This window comes from Dipteris shenzhenensis, chromosome 24 (genome assembly GCF_047967505.1).
Source record: "Dipteris shenzhenensis isolate YYH24624 ecotype China chromosome 24, Dip_SZ_1.0, whole genome shotgun sequence".
Taxonomy (NCBI): domain Eukaryota; kingdom Viridiplantae; phylum Streptophyta; class Polypodiopsida; order Gleicheniales; family Dipteridaceae; genus Dipteris; species Dipteris shenzhenensis.
In genome coordinates this window covers 5,311,949-5,331,536 of record NC_141619.1, presented here as the reverse complement: position 1 = coordinate 5,331,536, position 19,588 = coordinate 5,311,949, and the positions used below count along the sequence as shown (strand labels likewise).

At 41.9% G+C, this 19,588-nt stretch overlaps 2 protein-coding genes across 5 annotated transcripts in view; both read left to right on the top strand.

The window, feature by feature from the left end:
• The window catches only part of MSH6 (MUTS homolog 6), a 200,032-nt gene extending 187,790 nt beyond the window's left edge, over positions 1-12,242 (top strand). The window contains exons 20-22 of one of the 2 annotated variants that reach the window (XM_087395158.1): positions 10,409-10,538; positions 10,626-10,759; positions 11,905-12,242. In XM_087395158.1, coding sequence (XP_087251284.1) covers positions 10,409-10,538; positions 10,626-10,759; positions 11,905-11,943 — 303 coding nt within the window. In that variant the 3' untranslated portion in view covers positions 11,944-12,242. Of the gene's footprint in view, positions 1-10,408; positions 10,539-10,625; positions 10,832-11,904 lie in introns of both variants that reach the window. The other variant, XM_087395157.1, reaches the window with a different exon arrangement.
• Positions 12,243-17,414: 5,172 nt separating this feature from the next.
• Positions 17,415-19,222, top strand: LOC147886119 (uncharacterized). Of its 3 annotated transcripts, none has more exons than XM_087395755.1 (3): positions 17,415-17,684; positions 18,099-18,191; positions 18,296-19,222. In XM_087395755.1, exon 3 carries the CDS (start codon positions 18,539-18,541, stop codon positions 19,064-19,066), a length of 528 nt encoding a protein of 175 aa, XP_087251881.1. In that variant the 5' UTR covers positions 17,415-17,684; positions 18,099-18,191; positions 18,296-18,538; the 3' UTR covers positions 19,067-19,222. The 3 variants fall into 3 exon arrangements, with proteins under 3 accessions (XP_087251881.1, XP_087251882.1, XP_087251880.1); XM_087395756.1 differs by having other exon boundaries at positions 17,415-17,954; positions 18,124-18,191; positions 18,804-19,222; XM_087395754.1 differs by lacking the exon at positions 17,415-17,684 and having other exon boundaries at positions 17,966-18,191.
• Positions 19,223-19,588: the final 366 nt, after the last annotated feature.

Sequence of the window (19,588 nt, the reverse complement as noted above, 5' to 3'; positions counted from 1 at the left end):
GGTTTTAGGAAATTCTTCTGGCTCTTTGATTTTCATCCGTGCACTAAGGAGTTTGATCTTTTCTTTGTTTGGGTTCGTTATTGGGTACTTTGGACTTTGTGGATAAACAGGAATTGTAAAGTCTTTGGTGATCCAACATTTTCTTTGTTTGCTTTCTTCAAGCATTCTTTGCAACAATCTTTTTTGTACTGCGTGCAAACTCACTACATCGATCATGATGTATATTTAGCATATACAGAGATTTTCAGCTGATGTAATTTCTAGCTCCTCGCTTTGAGGTGGCTTTTCTTGTAATAAACAATCATAGCTTTCACTTTTTTTAATAAAAAGTGTGTGTTTGTGTAGATGGTTCTGCTTACATCTTATAATGATGTATTAGCATGTTCCTTTTCTAGGAACTGCTCACTGCAATATAAAGTTATGGATTCCACCCAAAAAAGAAAGTGTGTGTAGACTTTTTGTCCCAAAGCATACTGCTTGATTGCTGCTGGAAAAGAAGTGACCATACAAGCACCATCAAGCACATCATTCGCATGGGAAATTTCTTTGGAGCAAAGAAAATAAGAACAGCGAGGTTCCTACATTGCCTCTCTAAGGCAATCATTTTACGATTGTCTATATGCGTGAGATCTAGATTGTCCTGCCTTTTTGTCATTTAATGATGTATTCTGATGCTTGTAACTGGCTGTCCCTTTCTTTGGGATTGTGCCTTGTAATGTAAGGACAAATGGATTCCACCAAAAAGAAAGTTTGTATAGCCTTTTTGCGCTCGAAGCATGGCCGTAAGAGCATTATATTACTCTCTATGTGTTCGCCAAAGATGCATGGCGGCCTGAATATTTTGAATATTCACATTCATATTTTGGCACATAAGGGGAAGATGATGCTGGAATTTCTGAAGGGTGACCTGCCTTGGGGTGCTATGATGCATCACTTACTTCCATAGTTGACTACTCGTGCTTTTGGGACTGGCATCCCACTCATGCTGTTGGGGTCCTATGATGTATCATTTACTTCCATAGTTGACTACTCATGCTTTTGGGACTGGCATCCCACTCAGCGGGGTTTCATTTTGGGATATATTGATGGCAGATTTAAGGGCTTCCCTTTTGCCTCTAGAATATTTTCAGATTGGAAAGAAATTCTTTCTCATCTCAAATGGTCTGTTGCAACTCTCTTGATGGAAATTCCTGGCGTGCTGAGAGTCTGCATTGGTCAAAGGTGTTTGGTTGTCCCCTTATCTTGCAAGAACCCAGGCGCTCATATTTTATTTCATCCAAAGGGATTCGTTTGGTGGGTGATGTGCTTCATGCAGATGATACATTATTATCCCTTCCATCACCAACTAAACAATATAGTTTGGGGATGCATTATCGACCCCTTTGGCAATATCTTTCCCAGATGCTCCAATGTTTCTTACTGGTACCAAAGCTGGAGCTTAATTATCATCTTACGGATTTGGCTCTACACCACTAGGGTTCTGGCACTCATCCATTATGGTTGGCTGATGTTAGAGTGGCCAGTTTATACAAGGTTTTGATGCCTCCATCTTGGATTTCAGATCGGGGAAATCAGATTTGGTCTATAAATCGTAATGCCAAAAGGTCGCGTAAAGGATTGCAGCAGCTTTGATCCTGCAAACTTCCTCTTCGCCAACAGGTTTTTCTATGGCGGGTGATGCTTGGGATTATTCCACTTGGTGAACACTTGGCACACAGACATATTGCTCTTGTTGTTTGTCACAAATGTCTGGCTCCAAGGGAATCCTTGCTTCACCTTTTCAGGCATTGCCCTATGACTTATGCCTTTCTGTTTTTTCTACAACAGTGTAACAAAGGTTGAATTTAACTTAGTAAATTTACGCTCAGTCAGCCTTTAAATGGCTTGTAAACTAGTACTTTTAGTGGGAAAGCCTTAGGTTGCAAAATGGCATCCTAGGGTGGCTATCCCATAAGCATTGTTATAAACTTTGCTAGGCCCAAACCTACTGTTTCGGGGGGGCGGGTGTCCTGCTGCACCATGTATCCATTCTTGAAATGCAATCTAATGCTCATTCATTTCCAACTAAGTCTCATTGCTCTTGGCTGAACTGACCTAGGACTTAACCCTAATAGACTAGGAATGCCCTTCCTAGCCTGTTGCAGCCTATCACAAGCCGTGGATCCAACATATGATTCCAGGTACTTTGAAGATTATGCACATGGATTCTACGGTTTACTTGCTGTCCTATTCATATACTGTCAGCTGCTGTCATTTTTGCATGTGTAGTCTGAGAAATGAGGGTTCAACTAGCATGCTGTAGGCTGGTTTAGCTACATTGATATCAGAGACTTTTTCAGAGAATTTGTGGGTACACTTTCATCATTCTGTTGGAGCACCTCTTCTTGAGCCTTGGGCATACCTGCCTGCAAAAATCTGTCACGGCCAGCTTTCTGGATCTCTAGATTGACACGTTTTAGTCCCAGATTGGTTCAAAATTCACAAATTTTGGTATCAATGTCAATAGGCTTATCAAGAGATCACAAGCCCTCAACAATTTCTGAGAAATTTCATGATTTGATCTGCTGTGATTTTAACATTTACTGTACCAAATGGTGGTTTGACTACATCCAGGGAGTTGCCTCAGCTGCCGCACACTCTGTACCAGGTTTGGGCAACATTCGAATTCATTTACCCCTCTTTCTGTCTCGAAATCTGGTTCCAGGAGGTGCATTTGAGCTGCAGTTGATTCCAGGAGGTTAATTATGTCTTCATTTTCTGATTTGATTGCATACTGAGAGGTGCCTGAGCTGTTGCAAGCCTTGCACCAAGTTTGGGTCCATCAGAGGTCATTTTCCCTTCATTTATTGATGCCTTGGTGCTGCAAATTGAGGGTTTTCTCTACCTACATGTCGTATAAATTGGGTCTTTTCAGTTGTATCTGCCATTCTGCTCCACTCTATTCCATCCATACCTAAATCGAAGCCTTGATTGGAGATTTGAGCCCTAATTCAGTCAATTGGGCAAACTGTGTAACTGTCAATCAGCATTTGCCATGTGGTAGTTTATTTATTGCCCAGGCCAGTTAGTATTTTCTGTCAGACAGGTCCTATCAGTGACTGAACAGTGTTCCAAACAGTGCTCCTGTAGAGTGCTTTGACAGAGAATTGGCTGTTCAAACCTTGTCCTAAGTCCTAAACATTGAATCTAAACAGTGTGGTTTACATAGTGTGCAAGCAGGAACTTGAACAGTCTGTAGACAGTCTTCAACAGAGGATCTGGCAGTAAATCCATGTCTCCAACAAAGAACAGACAGTGTTTGACAGTGCTTTGGCAGTAAATCTACGTTAGACAATGATTCAATCCCTCCTATAGAGTTCTGAACAGTGTTTTCATATCAAGATTGATTTGAGTCTCATCATGCCTACAAGGAGTCTTGTAGACCACAATAGGAAGCTTCAGATAGGGGACCTTGATCCCATTCCAGAGGATGATGTTGTGATGGATTCTACCAGACTTGGCATTGGCTCCAATCAGGGATCCCAGGATAATGGCTTGATAATATTGAGGTTCCTACCAGTTGCAGATAGAAGCTCACTGATAGTACAGTACATCAAATGTCCAAGCAATTCATGCCCAGGAGCAGAATACTAATGGGCATCTAGACCCTATATTACAGGTACTAAAAAAGAATGACCCTGAAGATTAAGGCAGATGGTCTAAGAATGTAAACCCCTTTGTCACCATGAGTAGAAGGTTGGATCCGCTGAGAAGGAGCTAGGTCCATGAAGGGAAAAGGCCTATGGAGCATTCCAGGGAGAAGGACTCAGATTCTGATCCTGACACTGTCCCCTACCCCTTTTCTACATTGGTATCAGAGCTTGGACCCTGACACCTTTGCTTTCCCCCCTTTCACCCGATACACCAACGCCAACATCATGTTGGAGCAGTGAAGCTACAATCTTGGGTGGCTGGAAGGCACACCCTTTGCAGCCCCACCCTCAGCAGTCACTGCTCGTCTGATTCAGCAGCATTCGACGCGCCTATCCAGAGCTGCCAACACGCGAGAGCCAAGCTACAAGGCGCTAGCGAACTGACGAACAGCCGCTCCATGGAATTCCGCCCTTGCACCGCCCAAATCCATCGTGGTGTCGCCGATTTCGCTCGCCCACGCCACTGCAAAACCTTACAGTAGAATCTTTTAATTCATAGGTTAGATTAACCAGGGTTAGTTAGCAATTGGGGTTGGGTTTATGTAGGTTTGGTTAGGTTAGCGGGTCTAGGCTAGGGTTATTTAGCTAGGTGTAGTTAGTTTGGGGTTACGTTAGGTTAGGTCAAACTAACCCGGGGTTAGGCTCAATCATGGTTAGGTTAGGTTAGACTAATTACCTGTCCTAATTGTCCTAGAGGTCTTAGGTAAGGGCTGCCCTAATTGTCCTAGGTGACTTAGGAACCCCCCCCCCCCGCCCCCCCCCCCCCAAAAAAAAAAAAAAGATACAAGAAAGACTAGTTTTTGAGCCTCTTTTGGGGCCTTTGACAGCCCCGTTTGGGCTCTGTTTCGAAGCCTCTTCACCGAGCTTCTTTTGAGCTTTGACATCGACATTTCTTGTGTGTTGCACATAGCATCAGGTGCCATTATTGAAGCATTTACTTCTGTCCATCTCATTGAGTTGCTTATTTTCTTGCACTATGTCTTACTGGCTCGAGGGGGCAGCCGTGTCTGTCAGATTGGGATTTTCTTGCAGGAAGCTAGCTACACTCAAGCATGCCCTTCGTGTTGAGGGACCACTACATGACAACAATGAGGTTGCTCAGTATGGGCATGTGCCTACCGCAATGGGTGCACCCATTGGTGGTACAGAAGTCCCTACCACTATGCCTCTCTCTCCTAAATCTCAAGATGCTCAAGCACAGTTTCTTGAACCATTATCCTACAAGCTCCATGATACATTTCTACAGTTGGGGCAGCAGATTGGTGAGCTGATCTCTCAGTGGATTGGCCAGCATCTTGGAGCATTATTTGACAAGGGCAAGCAGCCTATGCTCTAGCATGGGGATCAGTTGGACAGCCAGGATGCATTCTCCGCACCACGTGGGGTTTTATGGCTGATGCCCAGCACTCGGTGGGATTTCAGCCCATTGGTCAGTCTCAATTTGAGCAGCTTGCTCCCCAGTATGGGGATTATCAAAGCGTTGCATTCCGTGCAGCACCGAGCTTGTTGTGGGACTTAAGGCTATCCTAGTGTTTACAACTCTTTGAACCTCTGCAGATGGAGCAGTCTATTTTGGGCTGACCCACTCATGTGCATTCGATGAGTGCTCCCATGAGCACAATTAGCCCATTCACTACACTAGCCATTATGGATTTGTTTTGAATTCACTTAGAAATCCACAGTGATGGGAGAGCTCAATCCTCCTCTCAACCTTTTGGTACGCAGTCCTTGCAGCAAGATGCATTTGGTCACACAGCCGTGGATTCATGCTTCCATTCCACCACAATGAGTACTTATAGCCCTATAGAGCCCATGCATCAATCTTTTGGCTACACATCTCATCAGAGTGTTGACTTTGGACAACAGCTCTGGATCGATGATATGTTGTCCGAGGCATTGTGCACTTTTGGTGCTTTACTTGTGTCCATCCGTGAGGAGATGCCATTCCATCATTACGTGAACCTTAAGTGTGACGATGCCCGCTCATTTGGGAGTAGACAGAGTAGGAATTTTGCAGCAAAAGATGTCAAGGATAAGCTCTCTATGCACAGGTTCAACTATGACACGCATACTCCCAATGAATTGGAAGAATGGCTCACGAAGCTGGAAGACTATTTTCGCTTCTACCTCAAGAAGGATGAGGGCCACATCATAGGAGTTGCTCTCAAATTTTACAAATATATTTGTTGATATGCCATCTCAGTTGCCTTCAAAGAGGGATGTGGATCATGCCATAGTTTTGGAACGTAGCAGTAAGCCCATAAACAAAGCCCCATACCGTCTTTCCAAAATCGATCGTGGTATGAGAGTTACTTGATAAAAATTTCATCTGTCATACCACCTCTCGCTTTGCCTCCCCAGTGCTCTTGGTAAATAAGAAAGATGGTTCCTATCGCATGTGCATCGACGATCAGGATCTCAACAAGGTTACCATAAAAAGAAGATTTCTAATCCGCAAATTGATGATTTCTTGGATGAACTCAAAGGTACTCAGTTCTTTACAACGATAGATTTGAGGCTAGGCTACCATCAGATCAGAGTGAAAGAGGGAGAGGAGCACCCGACAGCCTTCTACACAAGGTGATGCCATTTAGGTTGACTAATGCACCAACCACTTTGTAGGCACTCATGAACAAAATATTGCAGCCAATTCTCTTTCGATGGGTGCTGGTTTTCTTTGATGGCAGCCTCATTTACAGTAAGAACAAACATGAGCACATTGAACATGTCAAACAAGTGTTGGAAATTTTGAGGTTGCATCAAATTTATGCATCAAATGTACTGCATAGGGAATGGCCGCAACCACAAAATCCCACCCAACTGAGAGGTATTTCGGGTCTTGCCTCCTCCTATAGGAGATTTATTCGAAAACATAGTACATTTGGTGGATGAGATTGCTATATGCGACACTGTACATGCACAATGGTTGTTCTTTCTCGAGCACAAGTAGGTCTTCCATGGTAGTTTCGTTGGCAACTACCTTGGACAACACTTTTAAAAGTGACATAGCTTTCACATCCAATGTCCAAATATAGTCATTCAACCACTCAAATTGATCGAAAAACCCCATTTGAGCACATCTATGGGGTTCTATTTTGAAAAATATTGCCATGTAGATTATGAGAATGATATATAAGCCCAACTTAATACTTGTTTATAGTTATTTAAACTTCTTTAGAAACATATCCATAAATATCTTGTTATTTATGTTATAAAAACACTAGAAAGCTCTTGTCATATGATATAAATATGTTTAATAGGTAATTATATATGTATAATATTATTACATTTGAGAGTGATTATGAGGGATGTCTCTTAAAGAAATTATTTTTCAACGTCTTTCTTAGGTGATAATAGGGGTACAAAGGGATGTCTATGAATAAGAAAATTTATGTCATGTAAAAATAAATGAGTGAATAGTCTATATATTTTTATGTTAAAGGGATCTAGTTCTAGTAAAAATAAAAGTGTTAAAACCATGTTTCCTGAAGAAATATAATTTTTTAAAACTCTTGAAAAACATGCTCGGATAAACCTGCTCATAGGTTTTTGCTCATAAAATTGATGCATCCACGAGATGGTCGGCTTCAGTGTAGTCCTATGACTTCGACATTGAGTACACAAAAGAGAGAGAAAATGTGGTTGCAGATGTCTTGTCTTGATATGGGCTTGCACATTGTCTGTTGTCTCTATCATTTATCAGGATTGGATTCATGGCATTCAAGAAGAGCACATGAAGAATTCAAGGGCAACAACCATATTTCAGATTTGCAATCTCCCTCGTGCCTAAGTCACCCTTACTTAAAATTGCATGATGGGTTGTTGTGGTGCAAGGACAAGATTTACCTATGCCAAACTCACAATATAGGCAGCTGGTCTTGCAAGACATGCATTCCTCTCCTATGGTTGGCCATAAGGGTGTTACCAAGACTTATGAGAGGGTCAAACATAACTTCTTCTTGGAAGGCATGTGGTGGGACGTGATCAAATATGTTGCTGAATATTTGCCTCGCTAACAGAATAAATTGGACAGCAAAATACCAACTCATATATTGCAACCATTACCCATTCCAGAGGGCAAATGGACACATATAGCAATGGATTTTATCATAGGTTTTCCTTTCACAGAGAGGGGATGGGACATCATTTATGTCGTGGTGGATAGATTGATAGAACATGACCATTTCATACCCACTAAGACTCGATATTCAGCATCAGGGGTTGCTTGGCAGTTCATTGATCATGTGTTTAAGCACCATGGCTTTCCCCAAGAAATTGTCAGTGACAGGGATGCAAAATTTATGGGTCACTTTTGGCAAGAATTATTTATAGAAATGGGTACTTAACTCACCCTTAGCATGGCATACCATCTTGAGACAGATGGATAGTCAGAAAGGGTGAACAAATGGGTAGAGGAATACTTGAGGCATTTTTATCGTAACACCTAGAGGGCATGGGATAGGTGGCTGAAACTTGCTGAATTTTGCTACAACAGTACTAAACATCTCTTGTTTAGTGGTCATAGCTTTGTAATAAGGAGATTGAGTCTTTCCATGATGCCGAGTTCGAGTAAAGCTCATGAAAGCGTGTGTCTTGTATAAGAGGTTTCCCTCCTCTATCATCTCGAGTTACTCATCAGAACTCCGTAAAAAGGGAACATTGGTTAGCGTTAACTCTAAATTTACATCTTTTTCTTTTAAAAAACGTATTAAAAAAATCCTAGTGGCTAGAGCATGTGAACAATCAATATCATGCCCGTCAATTCTTCCCATCACATCTTCCATGAGGTTCCTAAATAAGAACACGAGCAAAACTTAGCACAAACAATGTAGCATGAAATTTTATTGGAACATTGGATAACCATCCTTGTAGCCCAGATTATTCTCTTTCCAGCACCACCAATAGGTGCCGATGGACCCATGTCATGGTAGTATCATCTTTTCCTATCCTTCAGTCCCAAAGGTGTTTCTTTCATCTTTTGCACATGAATGCAGAAGATATTTGATCTTCAAAGAAGGATATTATGTGCAATTACGTCTCCACCACAAAAATCGTCATGCTTCATCGAGGGGTAATACCAACACAAATCTTTCTCCTTGGTATTATGGCCCTTACAAGATTATCCGCAAGATTGGGATTGGGAAGTAATATATCAATTGGAGTTACCAAGCACATCCAAGGTTCACAATCTGTTCCATGTGTCTCTGTTGAAACCCCATGTAGGTCAGCATGTGAACATACTTCCAGAGCTGCCACCTATGGATGAGGAGAGTCATATCCTCTATGTTCCAGAGCGGATTGTAGGTTTCAAAGATCGAGTACTCTGTATCGGGGTATACATTGAGAACCTAATAAGATGCAAAGGGATTCCAGAGGCTGGACAGTCATGACAGCCAGAGAGTATTATCGAGGATTACCCCTATCTTTTACCAGGCTGGTCAGCATCACTTGGATGTCCCAACACTCTATGGGAAGGAATGGTTGTAATGAACAGGGGAAAATGGTTGTAATTTTGAGGGCAAAATTATGGGAAGGAATGGTCCTAATGAACAGGGGAAAAGGGCTATTTTAGTGGTCCTTTATGTGGGAAATGTGGAGGGACTATATAAGTCCCCATCCACCACTTATTTGGGTACTTTTGATGTGACATCTAATCCTATCTACTCCCCCCCCTAATTGCAGCCTACTTTCTCTATCCTCAATCTCTCTCTCTTCCAGGTTCCTCTCCAGAGATCGAGGAGAGCGCTCCCCCACCACCGTGAGAGACAGCCCAGCAGACACAGATACATGAGCTCTTTGCATCGCTTCAAAGGGCCATTAGGGAGCCGGGTCTTGATTGCTCTTTTCCTACTATCTTGTACTAGCTTCTTGCATTTTTAGCAGCTAGCTCTCAGCAAGGGCCTTAGTGAGCCCTTTGCTTCAGCCCACAATGGCTTGTATGCATAGGTTACATATATTTTGTACCTTGTCTCATAGACCCGCGGGGTCTCCTGAAGACGATAATACATCTTTCTTTCTTTTTTCCTCTCTCCTATCCCTTCTTCCTATCTCTCCCTTCCTCTCCTCGATCCCCCTTTCTCTAATATGTCCCCTCACCCTTTTCTACATGACATTTACTATTAAAATACATACCAATCTGGTGCTTCAAATAATTACAAAGTTTCTATTGAATAGACCAAGTAAAGGATCTTAGAAGAGTGTCTAAACGGTTCAAGACTTTCCAAATTCCAAATAATGGATGTCTAGCCAATAAGACATGTAGAGAACAGTGAACAAAGGTTCAGTCATTTGCTGGCAAGTTTTGTTATGGATTTCTCTCACAAAAATCCTGGGCTTCCTTGTGTGGCTGAGCAACCTGTTACCTGCTCTTCAGGCAATGTAGCGGTGCCATTTATGTACTAAATGGATAGAAGATTGCCAACACTTACTTCTTTCTCACACTCTCAAGTTGAGAAGTCCCATGTGCCAAGTTCACTACTTCACAGATAAGCAAAAAGATTTATAGAAATCAGGCTCTGGGTGGGGAGGAGCTTGTTATTCTTCATATTGTCAGCTTTGATAGATAAACTGCTGATGTATTGAGAAGCTTTTTGTCTAATATATTAATTTTTGGTATACAAGAAATTGAGAAAGCTGGGAAGAACTGGAGTATATATATCTCTTGCATGGAATATGCCGACTGAGTGTTTGAAACTCAATGAGTTTTTACTTTGCAGGTAGCTCTCCGTCATATGGCTTGCACAGTGGAAGCTAGCAGTGATGGCGTTGACAAAGTCACATTTCTTTATAAACTAGCACATGGCGCATGCCCGAAAAGCTATGGTGTGAATGTGGCTCGAATAGCAGGTATCCCGTAACAGTTGTTCCAAAGAGTTTCATTTAGGATACATTCTTCAGTTATTGTAAAATTCACTCCACATTTCTTGCATGCAGGTATGCCTGAGCCTGTTTTAAAGAGAGCAGCTACCCGCTCGACAGAGGTCGAAATTCTGGATAGCATCCTAGCTGTGAAAGGATCAGCAGGCCACCTTTTTTATGAAAAACTGTTCTTAGAAGTCTTGCAATTGGTGAGAAATATATTGTCAAATGATCCTTCCGAAAAGGCTATTATGGATTCTCTGTGTCATCTATGGAAAAAGGTAAATGGAGTGTTGCACATTTGAAATATTCACAAGGGATCTGTTGTTTATAGTCCAGAGATCCTATTCAAGGTAAAGATCTTCTGTTCCTGATTTGCTTTACCAATCCTAGCAGTGATATTGCATTCTGCAACATCTTTCTTCTGACTCTTAAAACTCTTCTTTCTCAGCAAGTGAAACAAAGACAGTTTTTATCTAGTCATTTTGACAGCATACAACCCTATCAATTATTCCTGCAAACGTGCATTCCTGTTTAGTAAAAGTCTGTTTATTAAGAGAAGCTATTGCCTTGGCAGTTGAAGGTAGGTCTGATTTTGGACTGAGCAATCAAACCCTTAGATCTTGTTTTGTTGAGATCAATTAATTTGAGAACCGGAAAAGCATGTCATACAGTTTTGAAGAAAACCAGAAAACAATGGGGGGGCGTAGTCAGGAGGCAGTATTGCCTATGGGGTTAGAATTAGAGTCTTTATGAATGGCAATTGAGCATAAGTTGGAAATCAAGGACTCTATTAAGGAAAGGTTAATTCTACTCAATAGCTTGTGTGAAGACGTTTGGCTTTGCAAACGAGAGGCGCTGTAAAGAAGGAAAGAGTGGTTTAATAGGCATTTAAAGGAAAAGTCCTTTGAGGAAGGATATCTGGTACCCTTGTATAAAAGTCATTATATCAAGCATCTGGGTAAGCTTAAGATGAGATGGATGGGTCCCTGCCTGGTAGTGAGGGTGTATCCGAACGGGTCAGTACAGCTAGCTCAGCTTGATGGTCTGTTGTTCAAGGCTCGAGTTACTTAAAATTTGAGTGAGAGACAAGGTACCATTGATAGATTTGTTCTCTATAAACAAAGGTGCAACCATAGATGCTTTGTCCCCTCTTGTGGCTTTATTGTTGGTCTAGCTCGCGCTAATGATGTGAGCTGTTGCTAAACTGGTTTGCTTGCATTGTGTCACTCTAATATTGCTCATTGATGGTGCTGTCATGGATAGTTAACCTAATGTAATTCTCTCTCTCTCTCTCTCTCTCTCTCTCATATTTCTTTTTCTTATTTTTTGCTTTGTTCCTTTTTGCTATCAGGTCTTTCAAATCTTAGTAAGCAGTGGGTTTACCCAATAGATTCGAAATCTTTCAAAGCCCAAATGGCAGCTTATGCTTGGTTATGGATGAGAACATATTTTTCTCATTTACTCGTAATTTTGTTTGAATTTACTTACAAACTCCTTTTGTTCCTTTGTTCTCTGGCTTTTTAATAAAAATTTTAGTTTTATGGGTTTGCACCTTCCTCAATATGGTTTCGTGCGTCGTAGCAAATCATGGACAACATTGCAAATGCCTACATAGGCATTGAATATGACAAGTACACTCAACAGGACGTTTTAATTATGCCGATTGATAGTGAAAAAGCCTTCGACATGGTTGCAAATGTTATACAGTGGTTGGGTTTTGGTCCCAAAATGCAAAATGTGGTTTATTGGCTCTAGGAGGATGCCATAACTTCTTGCCTTTTATCTAATGCCCTTTTTCTTTCATGGACTTTGAGCCAATCTATGCAATAGGGTTGTCCTTGTAGTGCTCTACTCTTTGCAATTGCTAGAGGCAAGCCTTTTGTCAGCCAAGGTTGTGCTGATGACGACAACCCCTTTCTACGCAACTCGGAGAATGATATTAGGCATCTCATGTAAGCCTTGGATTTGTTTGGCCTTGCAATTGGGTTGAAAGTAAATTTAAGCAAATCAAAACTTTTGCCTTTGCATGAATGTGATTGGCATCCCCTATTGTGGCTTGTCACTTGCTTCCATTTGGGTTATCCTACTGGTTGGCATATTTCATTGCCACGAGAAACTTTGGGTGTTACAAAAGCTCTTTCATAAAAGTTGGATTATTAGAAGTTATCGACTTGGCCATTGCATGTCCATCTTCGGATTGTGCAATCTATTCCCATGGCTATGTCCAGTTCTATTTATCACTTATTCCTTAGTCTCCATTGGATATTCAAAATTTTATCACTAAATTTATCGAATGCCTTTGGTACACCAAACATGATCACAATGCACTACATCTCTCTAAATTCAATTATGTTTGTTCACCTAAGATGCATGGGAGCTTGAACATTCTCAATATTCACATTCACATGTTGGCTCGCAAAGCTATCCTCTTAACTTCTTTTTTGGAGCAGCATCAACCTTGGGCTATTATGTTTTTCTATATGGCTACTTCTATTTGCACAGATGGTTTTGGCCACTCGATTTTGGCTACTACGGATGTTAGTTTTTGTCTTTTACAAGGTTGTCCTTTCTCTACTATACAAGTTTTGGCTAAACCTTAGGATACACTAGAGCTAGGTGCTTGATTCTCCTTTAGCACATCTTCAACCTAGAAAGGTGTACTTTTTGCATTGCCTGGGGATTTATATGGTGGATGATCATCCTACAAGAAAGACCATCCTATAGGACATGGTACGTAAATGCCAAAAAATACCCACCTCACACACAATTTTTTGTAAATGCATTTGCATGATTAGTCCTTGATCTTAAGTCCTAGGCATGGGAATTTCTTGAGCCTCCAAGTCCATACATGTTGTGAGAGAATCCACTTTTGCACCAATTGGAAAAGACAAGGGAGGCAAGTTTTCCATAGTTCAAATCAATATGCTTGGCTTTGACAAAGCCAAAAGATAAAAATTGTCATTTTCGATTTTTTGAAAATCAAGAGTTATTTTATGATCCAGCTACTATTTTCTTCCCTTCAAATCCTCTATATTTTTAGCTACTCTCTCTCCCTACAAATCCTCTCTCCCTCCCCCCCCCGCCCCCCCCCCCCCTTCTCTCTCTCTCTCTCTCTCTCTCTCTCTCTTCTTAAAATGCCATGATGAGTCTGGAGTTGTTTATTGTGAAATGCCTAGACGGGCAATGGTCCAACCGGAGGTGTCATGTAGCCACTACGTTGAGGTTGTGGTACTCCATGAATGGGCATCGCAATCCAAGTCCTCCGCATGTGCACCACAAAGATTGTTGTTAACTTGTGAACCATCGCGAAGTACATCATGTTTTGCAGGCTAGCGCATGTATAGTAGAAAGGGCAGGTAGGATCACGGCTCACATGAGAACCTACACATGCATCACAATGAAACTTGACCAAAGGGCCGTTCAAGTTGGTGAATTGGAGAAGTTCGCTTACCCGTTCACAAGTTAAGTATGCAAGCCACTTGTTTGTGCCTATGGTTCACAAAATAATAAGAACATGAATAAGTCACAACTTCTGGTCGTATCCAAGGCTTGACACTTGATGTGCAAAGGCATCTTGAAGAGTAGTGTGGAGTCTTCCTTCCGGGAATGGTGAAATCAAATACTACCAACGTATGGCAACCACACATGTAAGAAATGTTCTTTGCCACATACATAACAACTCCCTCGTCATTGAATTCTTGCACTTGCATGTGAGGGTTTGCCTTCGATCATTCATCACTCACGAACGATAATTATAAAAACAAGGGTTGTGGTGAGCTCCAATGAAGCTCATCATGGGTAGCATATGCAAGATAGGGTTAATACTTGTCGCACGGTCTTCAGGGCTCGGCCCATCTACTATGATGATTTATTTAGTAATTGGCCGTCAAGGTTGACCTTCACAACAACCAATGTGATTGTCCTCATCACAAAAGTGAAAGGGACATTTCTTGTTTACATTTGTTGAGACACCCATGGCACATAGGCACTGATACTCCTCTCTAGAACAAACGAAAGGCTACCATCAAAGGGCTTTCCTTTTAGAGCATTGGTGGTGGCATCTACAAGCAATGACACTAAGCATGTTCCACCTTCACCAGGGCGTGGGACCCTCTATTCTATAAAACCCATCAACTTTAAGAATTTTTTTCAACTGAAACACGTAGGCATGCGGAACATGTAAGGTGACTGTTTGATAGCAATTACGATCGGTTAAATTGACCCGCATATAGGTGGTATATGCAACGTCTCTTTCCTTGAATGTGCCATATTTTGTTAGGACTTTTCCTTCAAAAGCGAACTGGTGATCAACGAATTACGACATACCGTTGATCTTTATCACGAAGAGTGCAGGAATTCAATGGCTTGAACTTATTCGGCACATATGCTTTACAAGTTGGGGTGTTGGTGGGGGGGGACATCTTCTCTTGCTTTGTTAGTATCACTGATCTCTTCATTCTTTGTAGCTGCAATGGTGATTGCTGCGACAAAGCACACATAGCTTGGTTTGTGGTTAAGGAAAAGTGATAAATTTGCCAAGTGGGGGGGTACTTTGATGTGGTGCTAATTGAAGCGCTTCAAGAATTAGAGGTTTTTTTATCTTTAAAAAATTAGTATGTTCATTCACTTTAATAAACGTGAACAAAGAAAATGTGACTTTGATTTGTGAGGCTACGGGATTGATCTACATCTAGTTGTGTTGCAACACGGAGGGTAATGTAAGTGCTAGTACAGCGCAGCAACAGGGATCACTCGGGTTTTCCACACAAAAGTCGCAATTAGCAATTCTGCTACTAATTGGGTTGACGAGGCATTAGAGCAAATGTATACTATTGCTCATTCAATGGTAGAGTCTAATACAGGTTCGAAGTATAAATTATCCTTTGGAGGTCACAACCACTTGACAGGTCATATGTTCAGGCGGAGGCAAGATATGCGACCTTGGGAATCAGCATTTCTGTGGCAAGTTGCCACATGTAGCGATTGTTGGGCGTTGTTCGTCATGTGCGACTACGCAGATACACATCAAATTTATCCTCGTAGTCGTGTGTTCTATTATGTGGTTTCGAGTTGCTCTAGTATCTTGCAATCAAGCCAAACGAAAGTAGGAAATGGGTAACCAGTGCCAAGAGGATGCGTTGGTCCAAATCGACTGGCTTTCACTTGTGACCTCAACTTTTACACCGGAGGTGCAGAAAACATCTTGGTTTCTTTATGAGCAACTTAAAACGGTCTCTTAGAGTTGGGATAAGCAGCATAATTTGTTGGAAAAGCAAATTAGTGGTCAACTTCTGATGATGTAGGGAACCAATACATCGTTTAATTGAGGTCAACGTGTCGCCATCAACATCGTTTACTTCAGGTTATGAAGAACGTAGGCGTCACTGCAAACAGTCCCTAGTACAAGCTCGTGTATACTTGAATTGGGGATAAAGAGACATGAACATAGAAAAGTAAGGAAGGAATGAAGAAACTAGCACTGGCGGCAGAGAGCGGATCCGCCAAGAGTGAATTTTGGTAAGCCGTGGAAGCTACTAATATTAACGGGGGATGGTGGTACGAGGGTTGCGGTCTTGTCGTCGTTTCGCCACCTCCTAGACACAGGCTCCGTTTACCCGTCTAACATAGATCTTAATTAAACACCTCAAACTTCCTTTCCGGCCTTCATTGGCTAGGAGTTTCTGAACTACATCATGGCGTGTTAGATATACAACAGAAGACCTTGTAAACACAATATTGTCCGATGGCTTCACGCAGGTTCACGAACGTGATCGAAAGCCATTTTCGAGGGAGGTCTTTCTTTTTTTACGAACACCAACGGGCTTGGTGAAGGTGGCACCTTTCTGGGATGGCTTCGATTCCACAAGGTCTACTGGAACAGTAATAGTGGAGCATGGGAGTAAGAGTTTATAAAGCACGTCGCCGAACAAGATACGAGGCCACCTACCACGCACGAACCACGAACCTCACAACACAATAATGCAAGGCACACACACAACCTCACGAACCACGAATTCTCGGAGATGACTTGTGTCCGCGTTCAATTGGCTGCACCGTGACTCTTAGTGAGCCTCCAACGAGTTGACGTCGTCACCACAAGACGCTCGTCCCTTATCGCCAAACTTTTCCAAGGGGAATGAGATGGGAAGGAAGGTACTTATGACCGTCTCGTAGTAAGCGGAGCATAGTAAAAATGTGTACGTTGAACTAGAGTGCTTCTCGTGACTTTTACCAGAACCAAATGCAACTTGTTGAATTTCTGCCTCGTCTCATATGTCTAAGAAATAAGCTGACTTGAACACTATCACTGATCGGAGTCCCTGGCCGTGCGTATGCAACTCACTCCCAACACCGTGAACTAGTCACCTTCAAGGATTAGGCGTTTATCGGGAGGAAACTGGTTACCCCGACGATCGGCAATAGGTCGGGAGCCAAGAGCCGAGAGTCGGTGGCACCGATTTTCGACCGGTAAACGCCGACCACCGATGATTTTTGGCCGTCGACGGCGAGGGAAGCGGGAGGGTTACACGTGGCATTTTATGATTCGGCCGTTAAATGCATGGCGGCATCCGACAGGGGAGAGGGTTAGATGTGGCTATTTGCGATTGGGTCCTTAAATGGCGGGATGGTGTGGCAAATGTGGTTCTCAACACGTGTCTAACTTTTGTTTGTCTGTTTAGTGTTTCGTGGATTTAGTTGAGGACCGTTGGATTCGTTTGTGATCAACGGGTGTGTGCTTGCGGTTTGTACACATGGTAGGTTTGTATTTGGTGTGTGCGCGAGTTGTTGGATTTTTGTGTGGGTTGTTGGATGCGTTTGATCTTGGCTGTTGGTTGGTTGCTTTGTTGTCAAGTGTTGTTTAAGTCGAGCCAGTGTGCCGTAGTTGTGGCTATGAATCGGTCCATACAAATGGGTTCTAGGATGGAAGTTGATAAGGAGTGTGTCGTTGGGGTCGGGGAAGAGCGAAAAATTATGGATGACATTGATTTTTTGATGTATCATCCGAGAGGTGTGCAACGTAGGTTTGCGTATTACTCTGTCATGATTTTGCATTCGTGGTGGGAAGGAATTGTATGGCGTTCTACGTTCTGATTTTTTGTGGGAGTCTGACGAATTGGGAGCTTACTTGAAGTAAGTGTTGTTTGTGTTTTAATCTTTGTGTGTTTTGTTGTTCGTTTTTGTTGTGTTGCGTATCTTTTTTGTGTTGTAGATATTAGTAAGAATTATGTTGTGAGCCTCACACGTTGTCAGAAGTCATATTTTTGTGCTTTCGTTCGTGTACATGAAGCTGATGTGGTGCGAACTTTTGATCAACTTCTTTGGCGTTTACCTTCTGTCCATAATAATCTTCAAAATTCCAAGTACCTATTCTTGCAATGTATTGACAATTACGTTACATAGGTTTACTTTTATTTGTTTTGAGTCTTTTTATTTTTGTTTTTCTTTGTGTTGGTTTTGATTATTTTGTGTGGTGCAAGTGTGGTTCAATGTTAATAGAGTTAGTGAAAAGTCATTGAATAAGTTGGTTTCTACAATGCTTGGTAGTTGGTGGATCCAATCGTGGGAGAAGAACCAATTCTTAAGAGTGTTCGGGCGTCTATTGTGACGAGGTTGAGTTTATGCCAGGAACCAGAAGAGGTAGGTCAGCTTGTGACAGGGCACATAAGGGCTTCTTCGTATCAACGCAGAGTATTGTTACTAATCCTTACGATGAGAATGGATGCTTGAAATTTTATGTGAAGGTTTTGCAAGAGAATGTTCAATTGTATTCGGAGAAGGTTGACGGGGTGATTTTTGATCGTGTTGATGGTGCATCTATTTCTATTGGTGGAACAGTTTCTACGCCAACTTCTTCTATAATTCTTGGTTAACTTGGTTGTGGTGTGGGTTTGGATTGTGGGAAAGTTTCTTCTCAAGTTGGGGTTCCTGTGGGAGTGTCTATTCGGGGTAATACTGATGTTGGTGGTTTTGGGGGAAAGGAAGGTATGGTTGTCCACGGATGTGGGGTTCAGGTTTTGGGAAGTAATTCTGCTATTATCTCTGATGTTGGTAATTCCAGTGTTGCTTTTGCCGGTGGAGGTTCTTTTGGATTGATGGTTTCAATATCTGCTTCGGGTGGTATTTCTAGTAGCTGTGCTGCTGATGCATCGACAGTTTCAGTGTCTGGTTGTGAGGTTGGTATTTCTGATTGTGGTGGTCTTGGTGATGGATTAGTGATGAAGGTTGGCGGTTTGACTGGTTTTTCTCCAGGTTTTGTTGTTCGAGCTGGTGGTTTGCCTAGTGGTTCTGATCCGGTAATTCAAAAGGTTAATGGTGCCGCTATTGTAGCTGATGGTGAAGTCGCAAGAGTTGTTTCTTCTTCGATTGCCGATCCTTTGTTAGAGCGAGATTATGGAGGTTTGTGTTACGACGATGAGGAGATATTGGAGGAGCTTTCCTGTTGCTGCTCGTGCTCTTGGTTTGTGGTTCCGAGAAGATCCTGTTGCTGTGATTTACGGAGCAATTTTGAATAACTACTGTGTGCAGTTCATTGATAAGAACTAATGTTTTGTTGGTTGTTTGGGGGGGAGGAAATGTCAATGGCTTTGTTCACCACTTCCCATTTTGCGTTCGCCGACATTTTTGTCTATTGACGACGTACCGACAGAACCAATTATTGTACATATAAATTTCACAAATAAATAGTGTATATATTTTGTATTTTGTCTTCTTTGGTAATGGTCATGTTTTATGGTTTGTAATTTGGTATTTTAATTAAAACAAGGTGAATGATAATACATCATTCATAAGGCCTGCCCAAAATCTAAAATACCAAAAAAGATGATGAATTGGATTTATAGCTCAGAAAAGAGGTTGGAGAGATGATGAATTGAAAGATTCAACTTATAGGTTTACTTCTACTATTGTTCTTCAAACCAAGGCATGTAGGACTGTACAGATTGCCACCTTGAAATAAAGAGCATTCCATTTACTTCCATGTTGGCTTCCATTGCATTGTGCTACAATTGTTTGATTCTAGGCATGAAAGATTGCAC